At 42.6% G+C, this 16,661-nt stretch overlaps 1 protein-coding gene across 5 annotated transcripts in view; it reads right to left on the reverse strand.

Annotated features, from left to right (window-relative positions):
• Positions 1 to 956: 956 nt before the first annotated feature.
• The window catches only part of RAD18 (RAD18 E3 ubiquitin protein ligase), a 262,323-nt gene continuing 246,618 nt past the window's right edge, over positions 957 to 16,661 (reverse strand). For 4 of the 5 annotated variants that reach the window (XM_075938716.1, XM_025189544.2, XM_075938715.1 and 1 more), the window contains one exon: positions 957 to 3,734. In XM_075938716.1, coding sequence (XP_075794831.1) covers positions 3,635 to 3,734 — 100 coding nt within the window. In that variant the 3' untranslated portion in view covers positions 957 to 3,634. The remainder of the gene's footprint in view (positions 3,735 to 16,661) is intronic. The other variant, XM_075938714.1, reaches the window with a different exon arrangement.

Raw genomic sequence — 16,661 nt, forward strand, 5'->3', positions numbered from 1 at the left:
ATTAGACACTTCAAAATTGCAAATGAAGCTGGGATTTAAATTTCCTGTGCTTCATTTGCATAATGGCGCCATGGTTTTTTTTTTCAAAACAGGGCTTTTCAATAGAAAAACGTTAGTTTAGATGGGGATCTTTCAAAAATAAAACTTTTTCGAAAGATCCTGTACGCCTCAAAAAATGAGGCTTACAGGATCTTTCAAAAAAGGGTTTTATTTTTGAAAGATACTCATCTAAACTGTCGTTTTTCTATTGAAAATCCCTATTTAAAAATAACGTGGCTGCCATTTTTCGAGAAAAGGGATGTAGTCTAGATACAGCCTAAGTCACAGCATCTACGTGTACTTCAGTTTCAGTTAGGACTGGAATGTGACATTTCTTTGGAAGTAGAATTCAGTAATAACGGATACCTCTATTTCACTTCTGCTTTGGGAAGGCAAGATGGCTGAGGTAAAATCTTGGACCAACTTCTGTTGATGAAAGAGCTGTCGGTTGGTCCAATAAAATATATGACCCTCACCTACCTTGTCTTTCTAAAATGAGATCAACATGACTACATTGCTCCTGCAAACAACACTGTGGTTTTGGTTGGTTATATAACCAAAATGCTATCTAGGGGTAGGTAGCCAAACCAAACTTAAGCCAAGGCAAAGGTGCTTACTTTGTTACAGATGTACAGATTCTTGCTGTTATTTTTCATGATTTCCCAAAAGAATTTAAAAGTACCTCTCAATGCCTCATGTGGCTACTTTGCCTATTTTTGTCAGTGTTTTCCCCAGTGTAAAGTCAATAATTATTAACTTACTGGAAGTCACCAAAATTGGTACAAACATATAAAAACAAGTAGAACCAAAATGTTAAATGATGAGAGATGAGACAGAGGCAAACAAGCAAGGGAAGAAGTACCCATATAGACTTATGATGAGGAGAGAAGAAATAAACGAGTCTCATAACAAGCATTTGTATCAAGTTTTATTACAAAGAGATATTAGCAGGCAGTATCACAAATTACAATAAAAATCAACAGCAATGAAAGCACAAATTGGAAAACATAAAAGACTAACCTGCAAATTTCATCTTTTAATTATTTTGTGTCTATCTTACTGTATTGCTTGCAATGACATCACTCAAATTTAATGATTTATATTTTCCATCTTGTATGTAAAAAACAGAGTCATTTTGATGTTCAGGGAACACAGCGTACTGAAGGGAACTTTGGAACACAAGTTTCAACCATTCACATGATTTTCCTAGAATATCCTGAATTTTGCCATGTATTTAATTTTCACAAAATCTTATGTTTTAAATATTTCACGGTTTCAGTGTAACATTTCACTGGCTGCAGGTATATACAGAAATAACCTAGTGTATTAGTGAAATGCAGAGTATAAGGAGCATACACCATGAACAGATTCAACTCTTCCAAGAGAGTGGCTTTTATAAAGATATTTTTTTGGTTTACATGCTCATGGATTTAACTTTGCAAATGCACAGTTTTAAACATAAGTTAGCAATTCTATAAACAGTTGCCTATTGTGCCAACATTAACAAAGGTACTTACTAGTTCAGTTGAACTATAATACTCACTGACATTTCAGCAGTTTCAGAGCCTCCTGTTAGAGTAGCACATTAACAAGCAATGCAAAGGCCCAGACCTCGTTACTCAAATTTTATTAACAATATTTTCACACTTGCCCTCTGTGGTTAAATTTCAAGTATGTGCTAGTACTGGTTACATTTTCATTGATGGAATTGTCCATGCCTAGCAGTGGAGTAAAATCATGTTTTTTTAAGTATTTAATTAACCCCAACTAACTATAAAAATAGGGCAATCAAAAGCAAGGACCTGGTACTGCAAACTCACCTGGGACATCCTTTGCTACTGTAAACTGCCATTTAAGTCAACAGATGTTGACCTATGTATGTAACATGTTTTATATCTTTCTCTATATAATTGAGTGGAATTTAAATCTTGCTTCTGTTAATTGCCATGAACCACAATACAATAACCTAATAATTGTAGTTAGTAGTTATCTAGTCTCAATGGGATTATTTTAATTAGAAAATGCCGCATCCAAGCTCTTATTTCTTATCTCTACTATGACAGTTTACACTAGCTGCAGATATGCCTATTAGAACAGATACACTGTTTGCTACCCTGGGCCGAATGGAAATACCCAACAGTAAGCAATTTTCCCAGTAGAAGCATGTTAACCTCAAACTTCAAAACTGTATTTTAAAATATAAATTCACAGAACCCTCTATCTTAACCAGTAACTGGATTTTGTGCGTCACACAAAACAGTCATGACCATGTAGACTTTGCTTTCCAAGGGGACTAAATTTGATTATTTTTAAATTCGGGGAGAGTATGTATTCTCTGTGTGAGTCCTATATAGGGGAAAGAGCCCCTTTAATTTTTGTATATGCCTTTAAACTATTAAAATAAGCATATATACATTTTAATATTTATTTCACATCTAGAATACATACATTCTAAAAACCATGGAATCTTCAATTTAAACTTAATGCTTAAACTACAATAATGAAAGGAATAAGAATAACCTTACAAATATATATTTTCACACAGCATATTGCTTTGGGACTGAAATGGTTTGAAATATGAAATATTTCTACCACCTGCAAAATCAAATTGTTTCATAGTGACCAAATATATTAATCTCCCTGCCTTATCATTTCATTACGATTTCAAAAAGGCAAAGATTTTGGTTAATACCAATGCAAATAGAGCCCAACTACCACAAATATTTAAGATAAAACGCTGGTAGTACAAAAGGTCACTGGATTTATATTACTCTTTAGTATGGTTTGTGGTGTGTTGAACATTTACAATAATTCGTAAGAAATTCAGACATTTTAAATGCAGGGGTTATGTTTATCTAATTATGGAATGGTTAAGGGACAGATCCGATTCCCCTATTCACACTGGTTACAACTGAGCCAGCCTATATATTCCCTACGACCCTCAGGCTCCATCACACAGCTACATCCTCTCTCCTACACCAGTAAATAGGGAGTCAATCTTTGGCTCCAGCCAGAAACTGAGCTATCACATGGAAGTAAGCAGCCCAAGGAAAAGAATTAGCAAAGCTTGCATCCCCATTTTTGGGTTTCAACTGTGACTTAAATCAAAACTTGGTCCAAGCTCTGCTCTGAAGCAGTGCAACACCACGCTGTCCTTTGTCAGGTGCCAGTTTTCTCCATTAAGGAAATCTTACTCCACAAATAGTCACACCGATCTTAAGAAGGCTACTTACGGAGTAAACTATTCTCCTACCTGAGCAAAGGTGTCATTTCTTCCTAAATGATAAAAACCATTTTCCCCACAATGCAACATATTTGTCATGCTAAAAATATGGGCAGAAGAGTTAAATGTTTATAGAAAGATGCAGCATTATTGCATGTCCATTCTTAAAATGAAATGGCCCCAGTATTGTAAGCAAACACAAGTATATCAGTTATTTCAAGGCAGTTTAAATGATAGGAATGCACATAATTTCAGTGCTTAAAGTCTTCAAGTGCCCCCAGACATACCTGGGAAAAAAAGAGAGAAACTGTATGGAAATCTCATAGAGTATCCAGATGACTGCATAGCCTTAGATGTCAGGTGACTGTATTGCTAGTTCTTCTTCCGCTTACTCCTGGGAAGCAATTGCCCACTTTCTGGTGTTTTGGGGCGATGTAATTTTCGTTTGCTAACTTTCACTTCTGGAAGGCTGCTGTGAAAAAAAAAATAGAAAAGAAAAAACCTGTATAATCTGTTTTAAATGTAAATAAAAGCTCAGTATTTCTACTAACATGGCATACACTCTACATCTATATTCTTTGCGAAGATAAAACACATACTGTTTTAATTCATTTTGTCTGCTTCATAGGTATTGATTCATGAAAGTAAGGTGGAAAATAGAACTCTTGTTATCAGGTTCCTCCTATAAATAATACCAACCCAGTTGTCAGTACAGATTGTTTCTTCTGCACTTAAGGGAGCAAATACTGACCAGCCAGAGATTATGAACATTTCATGTCATGGAGAACTGAGAAAGCCACAAACTGTTAAAATGTGGAGTGGCTGCTCTTCAAAAGCACTTCAGTGAACTGACTGATGGTTTAATGCAGTAAGCCATGTTCCAATATCATGTTTCATGCAAAATATCAATTCTCTTGGGTACAGACACTCAACATAAAAGTAACAGGATGTATCATGCAAAGTTTAAGACTAAACAGCAGTTCCTCTGTTTAAACTTTGAAATAATACTTTCCTTGGTCTCTAAAATTGTTCTCTAATTAGTAGCACATGGTTGGTTGTTTCTTTACCTCTCATAATTTTCATTAAAATAGACAACATCAAAACTTTGGAATCACAGCCTCCAAATGTGGTAAACCCCAGTTCATGAGAGTGAAGCACTTAATTTCTCCGGGCCTGAGAATTTGAATGTGACTTTATTATAACATTCCTTATAAGGACCCAACACTTACAAAAGCAAAAGAAAATTATTTTAATAAAAAGTAGCAACTAGGGCTCTGACTCAGAAAAGGTACTAAAGTGCATGCCTAACATAGTGTACATAAAAGCCTGCTGAAGTCATACAATCATGGCATCATAGGGTTGGAAGAGACCTCAGGAGGTTATCGAGTCCAATCCCAACTAAAGCATCCCAGCCAGGGTTTCCCCCACTGCAACTTGAGACCATTGCTCCTCATTCTGTCATTTGTCATCTCTGAGAACAGCCTCCCTCCATTCTCTTTGGAACCCCGCCTTCAGGTAGTTGAAGTCTGCTATCAAATCCCGCCTCACTATTGTCTTCAGTAGACTAAATAAACCCTGTTCCCTCAGCCTCTCCTCATAAATCATGTTTCTCCAGCCCCCTAATCATTTTTGTTGTCCTCTGCTGGATTCTCTCCAATGTGTTCCACATCCTTTCTGTAAGGACCCCAGAATTGGATATTATACTCCAGATGTGGTCTCACCAGTGCCAAATAAAACGGAATAATCACTTCCCTAGATCTTCTGGCAATTCTCCTACTAATGCTCCGCTATATGCTGTTAGCCTTCTTGGCTACCAGGGCACACTGTTGACTCATATCCAGCTTCTCCACTGTAATCCCCAGGTCCTTTTCTGCCAAACTGCTCCTTAGCCAGTCAGTCCCCAGCCTGTAGCAGTGCTTGGGATTCTTCCACCTCAAGTGCAGGACTCTGCCCTTATCCTTGTTGAACCTCATCAGATTTCTCCAATCCTCCAATGTGTCTAGGTCACTCTAGAACCCAATCCCTACCTGCCAATGTATCCAAACTCTCTCCTCAATTTAGGGTATATCTATACAGCAAGGATTAGCTTGAAATAAGCTATGCAAATTGAGCTACATTAATTGCATAGCTTATTTCAAAATTGGGACCATTTATACAGCACTTATTTTGAAATAGAACACTTTTCTTCCAACTTCCCTTACTCCTCGTACATGAGGGTAACAGGAGTTGGAGTAAGAAGTCCTCCGGCTTGACAGTATTTTGACATTATTTCAAGATAACCACCTGCTGTGTAGATGTCGACTAAGTTATGTCAAAATAATGTTGCTGTGTAAACGTACCCTTAGTGTCATCCCCAAACTCCCCGAGGGTGCAATCTATCCCCTCATCCAGGTTATCAATAAAGATGTTGAACAAAACTGGCCCCAGAACTGACCCCTGAGGCATTCCACTTGATACCAACCACCAACTACACATCCAGTTGTTGATCACTACCCATTGAGCCTGACCATCTAGCCAGCTTTCTATCCACCTTCTAGTTCATTTCTCCAATCTATATTTCTTTACGTTGCCCTTAAATTTACAAATCGCTTAACTTTCTTACCTCAGTTTTTCTGTCAATAAGATGGAAATAATGCATCATAGGAGCATTGCAAAGATCAATGCATTCTATTTTTGGTATTTCTAAGGCTCATCTCACTATAGTACCTTGTCTACACAGGGAAATACATGGGCAGTAAGTGTAATTCTGAATTAAAAGCACACCAGCCCCTTCACCCTAAGGCTCTGTCTACACTTACACAGCTGTGCTTTAAAACTGAAAGAGTGGTCATGGCATGAGTACTCGGGGAGTGCTCTCCCAGCATTCTATGTAAACCACCTCCACAAGGGGAGTAGCTAACAGTGTTGGAAGCATGGATCCCAGTGCGGTAGCCTGGTTCATACTGGTGCTTTACAGCATTGTGTCTTGCTGTGCTCAGGGGAGGGTTTCACACCCGAGTCAGAGTTATAGTACTGTAAAGTGCCAGTATAGACTTAGCATAAGTCCCCATGTAAACACTCTTATTTAACTTTAAGAGAGCTCTTGTGTGATTTAGCCTAGTACGTTTCTAAAGAACATTAAGCTAATGCACACAACAGGCACTCAGTGTGCACTAAGAGGCTATGTCTACACTGGCGGGTTCTTGCACAAGAACATCTTCTGCAAGAACACGTCCACACTGCCATGTGCTTTTGTGCAAGAGCATCCATGGCAGTGTGGATGCTCTCTTGTGCAAGAATGCTCTGATGGCCATTTTAGCCACAGGGCTTCCTTGCGCAAGAAACCCCTGCTGCGCATCCACACTGCCCTCTTGCACAAGAGCTCTTACCCTGGTTAGAAAAGAGTGTAGCTCTTGCGCAAGAAGCCCTGTCCTCCAATGCCGTACTGTAAATCTTCCTGCGTAAGAGTGGGCAGGAGGTATTGATGCGCCGTGGGTTCTTGCACAAGAATGGCCGTTCTTGAGCAAGAACCCGCCAGTGTAGACATAGCCAGAGGTGTGCATGCAGAGAGTCTGTGGACACACCGTCTCCTGCAGATTTTTTCTTTTGTAGACAAACCCTGAATGCTGTTGTCCTTACTAGTTATACTTGGCAGGAAGAAAAATAACTTAAGATTTGGAGGTTTCTTTGACAGGCAAAAAAAATAATACTAAAAAATATCTTTCACTGTAATAATACTAAAGGGTTGCGCCCCCTGCTTACTATGCTCGCCAACCCCCGTCCGTCCGCTGTAGCCAGATCGTGGCCTCTCCTCTTATTCATGCCGTATCAGGACGGAGGCTGCCACTAGCCTTTTCTGTGGCAAGATTGGGAGTGGACCATTGGGCCTGCCCCAGGATCAGGACCGGAGACAGGACCCTGCGGCTAGATGCAGGCGGGGCCCCAACTGGGGGCTTGTTGGCCAGCCTTCATTTTTAAATCAAGTAAAATATTATATCCAACACAAAAAGGTTTCAACGTTGTCTTTATTTATTGCAGGGGTGGGGAATCTTTTTTTGGGTCAAGGGCCACTGACCCACAGAAAAAAATCTGTTGGGGACCATACAAATGAGAAGGAAAAAAAGCCCCTCCAAAACCCTCAATGATGTGGCCCTCAACTGAAACACCTCGCTCCCCTGGTGCTCCAGCACTGGGACGGGAGAAGAGGACTGAGGTTCAAGGCCTCAGGCCAGATTAACTCTTCTGGGGTTCCAGGGTTGGTGGATTTTGTAGGCCCCCCCTATGCTCTGGGTTGGGGCCAAAAATGAGGGGTTTGGTGCGTGGGACAGGGCTGCCAGTGAGTGGGATAGGTATGGGAGTGCAGGAAGGGCTGAGGGTACAAGGTCTCAGTGGGAGCTAGGGGGCAGGAATGGTCTGGGGGGAAAGTGTCTGATCAGGAGGAGGGGGCAGGAGAGGTCTGGGGGCAGGTTGCTTGGCCAGGGGCGAAAGAGCAGGATGGGGGGAGGGGTGTAGGCGTGCGTGGGGGGGGGGGTCTTGGCAGGTGGTTGAGTGAGGGGCCTGGGATGCAGGGTCTGGGCATGAGGAGGTTGGGGGCACTTACTTGTCTTCGGGCCCCATGCCAGTCCCAGGCTTGGCTTCTCGCTGCTCCCATCAGGTGGAATGTGGCCAAAGGGAGCACAGGAAAAGGCTCCAGCCAGCACGCTCCCACACTGCTGTTCCCCCAGCCCAGGAGGGGCAATGCTTCTTCCCTGCACAGCGAGGCTCGGGGCTCTCTCTCCCTCCTGCTTCCTCTCTTCCTAAACCCCACGTGGAGAAGCTTAGGGCTTTCTCTCCCCCGCAGCCCTGAGCCTCGCTGCTTTCCATCCCTGCCTCCCTCTGCAGCAGAAGCCAGTGCTAGTGCTCCACTCACACGGGGGAGGAGGGAGAACAAGGGGCTGTAGCACCAGGCAAAGGGGACCCAGGTTGCTCAGATCAGTGCTGCCAGGCACCTCCTCACCTGCCTTTCAGAAGTGCTGCTCGCTGCTGCAGCCCCATGTGTGGCTGGGTGGGCGGGTGGGAGAGAGGTAGTCTGGGGGCTGGGTTTGGGTCTCAGCACAGCAGCTTGGCACTGGGCTGAAGACTGGGGCACGGTGGAGAAAGGGGTTGTGGGTGGCCAGGGATGTAGGGCGCCTCTCTCGACGCCTGGCGCTTCTCGTGAGCCAGCTGGCCCAGAAGCCTGTGAGCGCTAAGAACAGCAGCAGCACAAGCAAGCAGCCCTGGAGCAAGTTGTGCTGTCCCTGAACAGTGTCTGGGGCAGAGACCCCGTGGGAGGGTGGAGCCTGTGGGACACCAGAGTGACATTATGATGTCATCCGAAAGGAAATGTTTTTTTATATACATAGCGAGAGAATTTTGAGGACAGTCTACTGTTTTCTACACACATTTAATCAGTACATTATCAAATTATCTTGACCTATGTTAACTGGGAAAATTAATCCCTTAAACTTAATTTCTATTTTCTTTAAAGCACAAGGACACCAAGATACAAGTTTATGCCATTTATTTTACACAGATTTGCACATTTGCTTAACGGGTTAATTGGTACTGTTGAAAAAGGTAGGAAAATATATTACAAGTCAAAATGATACAACTATTATTAAATCACTAGATTTACTCAAGCATTGCTCGAATCCTTAACTCAATTTTTGGTTTTTGGAAAATAAAATTAAAATGTCCATGCTTCATTTGAATAATTGCTGTGGGGGTGGGAATGAGGGATTCAATATGAAGGCTGTCCTGGGGAGAGGACTACCCAGTCCTTTCTCACTGCAGCATCTTGGGACTAGGTGAAAAATGGCTCTCCATGGCTGCTGCAGCTCCAGCAGGCACAGCCGCAGGAGGGGTGCATGTCCCCTGGTTGGGGCAGGTCCAGGTTCATCTGCCCCCTGCGTTCCCCAGCCAGAATGAAGAATGCAGCAAACTATGCACTTTCCCATCCCCTGACAAAGGGGAACAGCCAGCAATGTTCCCATAGGAATCAGAGAAGGGGGGCACTTCAGCCCTCCCCTCCACCTTCCCTAAAGGATGCCAGAAGGTGGCAGGCTCAGGCCTGGGGCAGACCAGACCCTTTAATCGGCTTGGTGATTGTCTCTTTTCTGTATGGTTTTATGAGAAGCAATCCCATTCCAGACACATCCCATTTTCCTGGCACTACCAAACCCTTACCTTGCTTTAAGTTATGGTAAGAGGAAAATGTATATCAATTTTTGTGAGCCTAGCTCTTAGAATTTAAGAGGAGTTCTTGAACAAATACACAGACTCTCTCAAATATATAGTAGATTACCTATCTTTCTTCATATGTATGTGGCTGCTGGTATTCTGCCAATATTTTATTACACCAAGAAAGCTCCTGGTGGTTATGTTTTCAATAAGCTTTAAACATCCAATTTCAGCTGAAGCAGAGACTTGCGAGGCAAGAATGTCAGCTAAGCTGAAAAACAGACTCCAGTTTATGGTATTAAAGAACTTTTCTAAAACATATCTCCATACGAGCTATTCTTTCAGTGGAATTTTCCTTTGTAAACTAAGCATAATTTATCTTGTTCCATGTTAACAACCTTGCTTTGTACTGCAAATTAAAGATGAAAATCATGCTTCAGTCTCAGTTCTATAATCTTTTTATTTATGAGCTGATCCTAACAAGCTAGAGATTTTTTTTGGGGGGGGGGGGCGGTAGGGGGAGAGCAGGTTAACTTTAAGGTACTTAAAATAAGGGAATTTAACATTTACTACAGTTATAGTTCCAAAATGATGAAGTTAACATAAAACACGGCACATGAGAAGGAAGTAATTGCAACATCAAATCCATGTATTTTTTTAAAAAGGATTTAATAAAAGGCAGAATATAAAATATTCCCCTTTCTATTCACCCATTTTTTATCATGACTTTTGAGGGATGGGGGGGAGGAGAGGGGGAAAGAGGGGAGAAAGAGAGTGGTCGGGTGGTGGTGATTAGACAGTTTTTCCTCCAAAACTGTGTGTGGGTAGGTCACTTTCTGACAATAGCAATCACTCATGTTCTCTCTGTATAACTTGCTCCCTCTAGCATATCAAGGGCAATGGTCACATTTTTGTTGATTTAAGTGACTTCAGTCACTGAGAGCTGAATGTACTATGAACTTAGGTCACTGTATTCAGCATTAGATTGAATGCGTAATCAGTGTCTCTCTCCAGTCAACCTGAGGGCTATGTCTACACTCGCGGTTTCTTGCGCGAATATGCAAATGAGGCTAAGCGTGGAATATCGCTGAGCCTCATTTGCATACCTAATGAGCCACCGTTTTTTTCAGAAGAGGCTCTTGCGCAAGGAGCGTCTACACTGCCCCTTCTTGCGCAAGAAAAACCCTCTTGCTCAATGCCGTTCTTCCTCTCAAGTAATAGGTGTAACAGCATTGTGCAAGAGGGTTTTTCTTGCGCAAGAAGGGGCAGTGTAGACGCTCCTTCTTGCGCAAGAGCCTCTTCTGAAAAAAATGGTGGCTCATTAGGTATGCAAATGAAGCTCAGCGATATTCCATGCTTAGCCTCATATGCATATTACTCACACAAAAAGCCGCGAGTGTAGACACAGCCAAAGGGTTTTTGAAATCAACCCCTGTACTCCACCTAAAAGAGCGATATTCACACCTCGAATTAAGGGCATATTAACACTGTGTGTGGCAATTTGGAGTTGATAGCCTCCAAGCGATGATCCAGAGTGCTCCGTTGTAAATGTTCTGGTGAGCTCTTTGAACTCTAATACACTTTAGCCATGTGAACAGGGAAAGCCCTGGGAACTTTTGAATGTTCATTTCCCATTGGAGTAGTGTGGAGAGCTCACTAGCACAGCTGAGCATGCCCAGGATCACAAATGCCTCTAGCATGAAGCATTCAGGAGACAGGGACTCTGACTGCTGGAAGGAGGAGGAACAGGCTGTGCAGGTAGAGCTCTGAACCATCAATAAAATATGCCAAAAGTGCACAGGGCTGGGTGCATAAGGACTATGCCAGGGACCCACAGCAAAGCCATGTGATAATAAAGGAGCTTAGACAAGCGTACCACAGGACAAGGCTGGTTCTGAGCTACAGACATGGGAGGCTGATGACATGCACCCGTAACAACCCACAACAATCTTTTCATCCCAAAAGGCATTGGGACCCTAGCTCAGAATTCCAAGTTGCTGCAGGAACTTTGCAACAGCTACCCACAGTACATCACTCCTTGAGTCGAAGCAACCCCTGGCCATGAGGATATGCTCCATTGAGCACAGCTACCTAGCGGAGACATGCAAAATTGCAGTTGTTAAATCGGATGTTCAAAGTCAAAAGAAATAAAATCAACCTAATTTTGTAGTTCAGACATGTCTTGAGTTTTGAAATTGAACCAGAAATGGGATCTAAGTGAGGAAATGATCTTCAGGAAGCACCAGGAAGCCCAGGTGTTCCAACTCCGTGACAGTGACTGAGTACACTTTGATCGGGATTGGTGTACGGGAGGAACTGAGTAATTTGGTCTTTCATTCCCAATTTAAGCATACACATGCATACAGTAATTTTATTAGCTAGTAATTTTATAATATTACAGTAAGAATAACATGGAGTCCTTTTTCCCAAGTCAAATTAGTTGCTTAGGAAGCTAGTAGGCAAAGTTACAGAGGCGATCTTGCTGAGACATCAGTAATTTGAGGTACATCATTTAAAAGGCAGGCAGATTGGGAATTTACACCTCATTTAGTGACATACTCACTCCACAGGAGGGTAGGACATCTTGTCAATATATTTAAAAAAATAGGATTTGGGGAACTGCTTGTGAAAAAGGAAAGGATACTACAGCAAGCAACAGCAAAACTGTGAGAAGTATTAGCTGCAACAGAAACAAATCTAGCTCTGGATAAACAGCTAGGCCAAAACCTCCAAATATGGCCTTACTCTTGTGAAGTGAGATTTTAGAAGGCTTGTATGTGGAATGGGAATGTTTGTATAACACCACCCTGTCCCTACTGGGCATATCAGTTTGGGAAAGCCAAGATATAATCAATACTTGTTGCTGCGGTTTTCCCTAGCCCCAGCTGCTGATGGAACAAGGTGGCCATACACTCAAAACCATTTAGGGATTCTATTAATGCTGGCTTAATCCACCTAGTGCTCAATGGAGTGCTGTGCTCCATGCAAACAAAAAACCAAAAAAACAAAAACAAACAAACAAACAAAACAGTGCGAGAGAGGTTGCAGGCTCTTTGTATTCTTCTCCAACTAGTATACCCAGCATAAGACAAATTCAACTTTGTTACAATAGGGAGCCACAACCAGTATTCCCGCTAATTTTTTCCACTTCTGAGCAGAATGAATTTTCTTGTGTGTACCAATGCAGAGATGATGTGCAACAAATCACCTTCATATTGGTGCATATAAAAAAATTAATGTGGCAGGAGTGGAGTCTAGGGGTTCTGAATATAGGAGGGGATTCAAGGCTGGGGTGAAGAAGTGTGAGGGCTCTGGCTAAGGGTGAGGGATCTGGGAGGAGGGGCCTTGGGTTGAGGGACTCAGGGCTAAGACAGAGGCTTGAGATGCAAGGGGCTCCAGCTGGGGGGTGCAGGTTCTGGGGTGGGGCTTGGGATGAGGAGTTTGGGGTGCAGAAGGGGGCCCAGGTTTGGGGGGTTTTGGGATGGGGGTGTGGGATTTGGGGCAGTATCAGCAATGAGGGCTTTGAGTGCAGATGGGTGGTCAAGGCTGGGGGGGGTGTTGGGGTTTGAGTTTACATGGGCAGCTTTGTGCTGGGGCCAGCAAGTAGGGGCACCCTTTTGCCAGCTGCAACAGCTCTGTGCTGGGGTCAGCAGGGAAGGGCTCCCCCTTGCCAGCCGCAGCAACTCCATGCTGGGGCTGGCAAGAAGCAGCCCCTTTCCACAGGTTGCATCAGCTTCAGGACTTGGGGAAAGAGATCTCTCCTCGCTACAGCCCCGAGTGCCTGTGCAGGGTTTAATGGGAAGTTGCACAGCCAGGCAGCTTAAGGGGAAACTTAGGTCACAACTGCTGACATTTCCCTTGTTCAGTGTTTCTGAAGAATCAAATTCTCATTTTTATTTTGAGAGCTAACCCTCTACTATGGCTAGTGTTGACAAAGCAGGACAGGTAAATTATTGGAAGAGATCTACTTAACATGGAACTCTTTATGGTGATAAAGAGCTTGAGAGAAGCCACAGGGGATATTTGCCACTGCTCCTTCTAAAAAAAGGAAGGAACGTGGGGAGTTTTCTTTAGATGGATCCCATTTGCCAGATAGTCTTCACCAATTAAAACCAATGAATATTCCATCACCAATTCAAATAGTTTCCCCCTCTCAGTCACAGAGTTAACTGAGTACAATTGCAGTACTGGTTGAGTTTAAATTAGGCAGCTAAATTCCATCTTCCACGTTAACAGCTTGAAATCCCATGTAGTGATAACATGAACGATGTGATGTTCATTTATCCATACCTATTACAATACCAGAATTCTCCATTTGCCAATATTAGTCAAGGAAAAATCATCTGGTGAAACTGGAGAATGTTATCAATACGACTGGAGGAACTCATAGTTCAGAGTCCAGTCTGAAGAGTGGAAAGGCCCCGCCACTGGAATAAAACCCCTGCAACATCACTGACTGTGACCCTCAGGATTTACAATGTTCCTTTGTTGGCTGATGTTTGTGTGACCCTAAGAACCCCTGAATGCCCACTGGCAAAGGGATCCCTATTATGTAACTGGACCAAATCGTCAGCTGACCCAAATAAGCTGGTGTGTGCACTGCCCTTTTGGAGATAGTTTCTAAGACTATCCAATGGCTAAAGGCTGGACACTGGAGGGGAATGCTTCAAGGGGACTCAAGGATTGGGGTGCACCTATTGTTACAAAGTACAATAAGGATTAGCATTGTCCAGAGGAGAGTGTTTGTGTGCCTATCAGGCTACTAATATCAGGCAGCTGACATCCAGATAAACATGCAAATCATCTTCTTGATGCAGACAACAGGGTAATAAGGTGACTCAGAGTCCAGGGCATCTCAAGGAAAGTATAACAGTTTGATTGAATCTCACTTGGTTATCCACAGAATGAAGCCCACAACCGAATGTACCTGACCCCACTGAAGCCCTTCCTGGACCATGAAGATACAAACCTAAGGACTTCAAGAATTTGATTTCTGAGTGTGTAGGGGAAGTGAGGGAATCAAAACTGTGGCTACTGTTTCCCTTTTCCAATCCCGACCCAAATTCAATTCTGGCTGCTTTTGATTCCCAGCACACGTTAGTGGAAGGGAATGTATTAGCTCTAAGCCAGAAAAAAACCAGAGCCTTTAAAAACAAACACACACACACAGACACACACACACACACACACCCTCCTTCACTGGCACAACTCACAGCCCTTCATCATTTAAATTCAATGCCCCTGCATCATTTAAATTCAATGCAAGTGGTATAGCTGTATAGCATGAAATATCCCATTACTGTAACACATTGCTAAAGGCAGTTCCACGTTGAACTGAAACACATAAGCCAACTTATGAAAGTATTCATAATAGATCTAGGTTGCTGAAGCTCTTTTATAAGCTTGCCAAATTCCAACATGTCATTTTTGAAACATCAGCATCAGAGTTATTTTCAATTTATTCATAACTCAAAACATGCTGGAATGGTTTCTTTTGGTGTCTTTTTACTGAATTCTTACAAATTAACTAGTTTCAAAGAGCTCTCTGTACATGTGACATACATGAAAGGGGAAGGGATAGAAAACTTCATGCTATAGCATTAGTCAACCTCTAATTACTGGAAGTTGAGGGGGGAAAACATCCTTTGGAGTAGATTAACCAATAACTATCAAATTCAGGGCATGCACCTTTTCCCTATAGTTATTGGTACTGAACACAAGAATGGCCATACTGGGTCAGACCAAAGGTCCATCTAGCCCAGTATCCTGTCTGCTGACAATGGCCAATACCAGATGCCCCAGAGGGAGGGATCACAACAGGTAATCCTCACATGATCCCTCCCCTGTCTTCCACGTCCAGAGAAACAGAGGCTAGGGACACCATTCCTACCCATCCTGGCTAATAGCCATTGATGGACCTCACCTCCATGAATCTATCTAGCTCTTTTTTGAACCCTGTTAAAGTTCTAGCCTTCACCACATCCTCTGGCAAGGAGTTCCGCAGGTTGACTGTGCGCTGCGTGAAGAAAAACTTCCTTTTGTTTGTTTTAAACCTGCTGCCTATTAATTTCATTTGGTGACCCCTAGTTCTTATACTGTGGGAATAAGTAAATAACTTTTCCTTATTCACTTTTTCCACACCACTCATGATTTTATAGATCTCTATCATATCCCCCCTTAGTCTCCTCTTTTCTAAGCTGAAAAGTCCAAGTCTTTTTAATCTCTCAATTAAGGGACCCATTCCAAACCCCCTACTGGACACTGTCAGAGACACAATACTAAGCTAGATAGACATGTGGTGTGATTCTACATGATGGTTCAATAAACCACATTTGCATTTTCCTAATCCTGGGTCTGTTCTCCTCGTACAGTTAAGAGGTTATTTAACCTGCAACGTCTATAAGATGGCCATGACATCTTACTTCCCTCTATTGGAATGATCCTCTATGTTCATTTGTGCCTTTGAAGCAACACAAAGCTTCCCTAACACCAGGGAAGTCCTTTATTTATCCACAGGCCAGGTACAACATGAGCAATGGAAGCACACGCTTCATCACCCTACAAAGCTCTTCATTCTCTTTTGGAGGAACCACCTCTAAGATAAGACAAGGAAGGAGATTACTATCCATGTCCCAGCAAAGGCTGTCACCATGTATGTCTATTGTTATTGTAGTTTTGAAATACAGCCATCTCTCTGTTCAGAAACTTAACTGAGGTAACTAATTATTTTCACATAAGCCTGCGTAGTGCTTTCAGACAACAGTGATGTTTGGTCTCTCTGGACCAGGGCCAGATTCCATACAGTGATCAGACGCAATATATTAGGTTAATTATAAAATGGGAACTAAAATTAATTAGTATTTTAAAGTTAACGTTGGAGATTGATGAGCAGCTATTTTGTCCATTTTCATTTTATAGGGTACTAGAAAAGTCACCCAGCATTGCTCGGGACCTTAACTCAAATACATTTTGTTTTTCTTTATTTAAAGCATTGTTCTGGGGTGGAGCTGAGAATGACCGGTTCAGTATGCAGGCTACCCTGGGGGTAAGAGGACAGCTCCAGCCCTCTCTCACTGTAGGGGCTCGTCTACACTGGCCCCTTTTCCAGAAGGGGCATGCTAATTTCAGAGATCGCAATAGGGAAATCCGCGGGGGATTTAAATATCCCCCGCGGCATTTAAATAAAAATGTCCGCCGCTTTTTTCCGGCTTTTAGAAAAGCC

This window comes from Pelodiscus sinensis, chromosome 11 (genome assembly GCF_049634645.1).
Source record: "Pelodiscus sinensis isolate JC-2024 chromosome 11, ASM4963464v1, whole genome shotgun sequence".
NCBI lineage: Eukaryota > Metazoa > Chordata > Testudines > Trionychidae > Pelodiscus > Pelodiscus sinensis.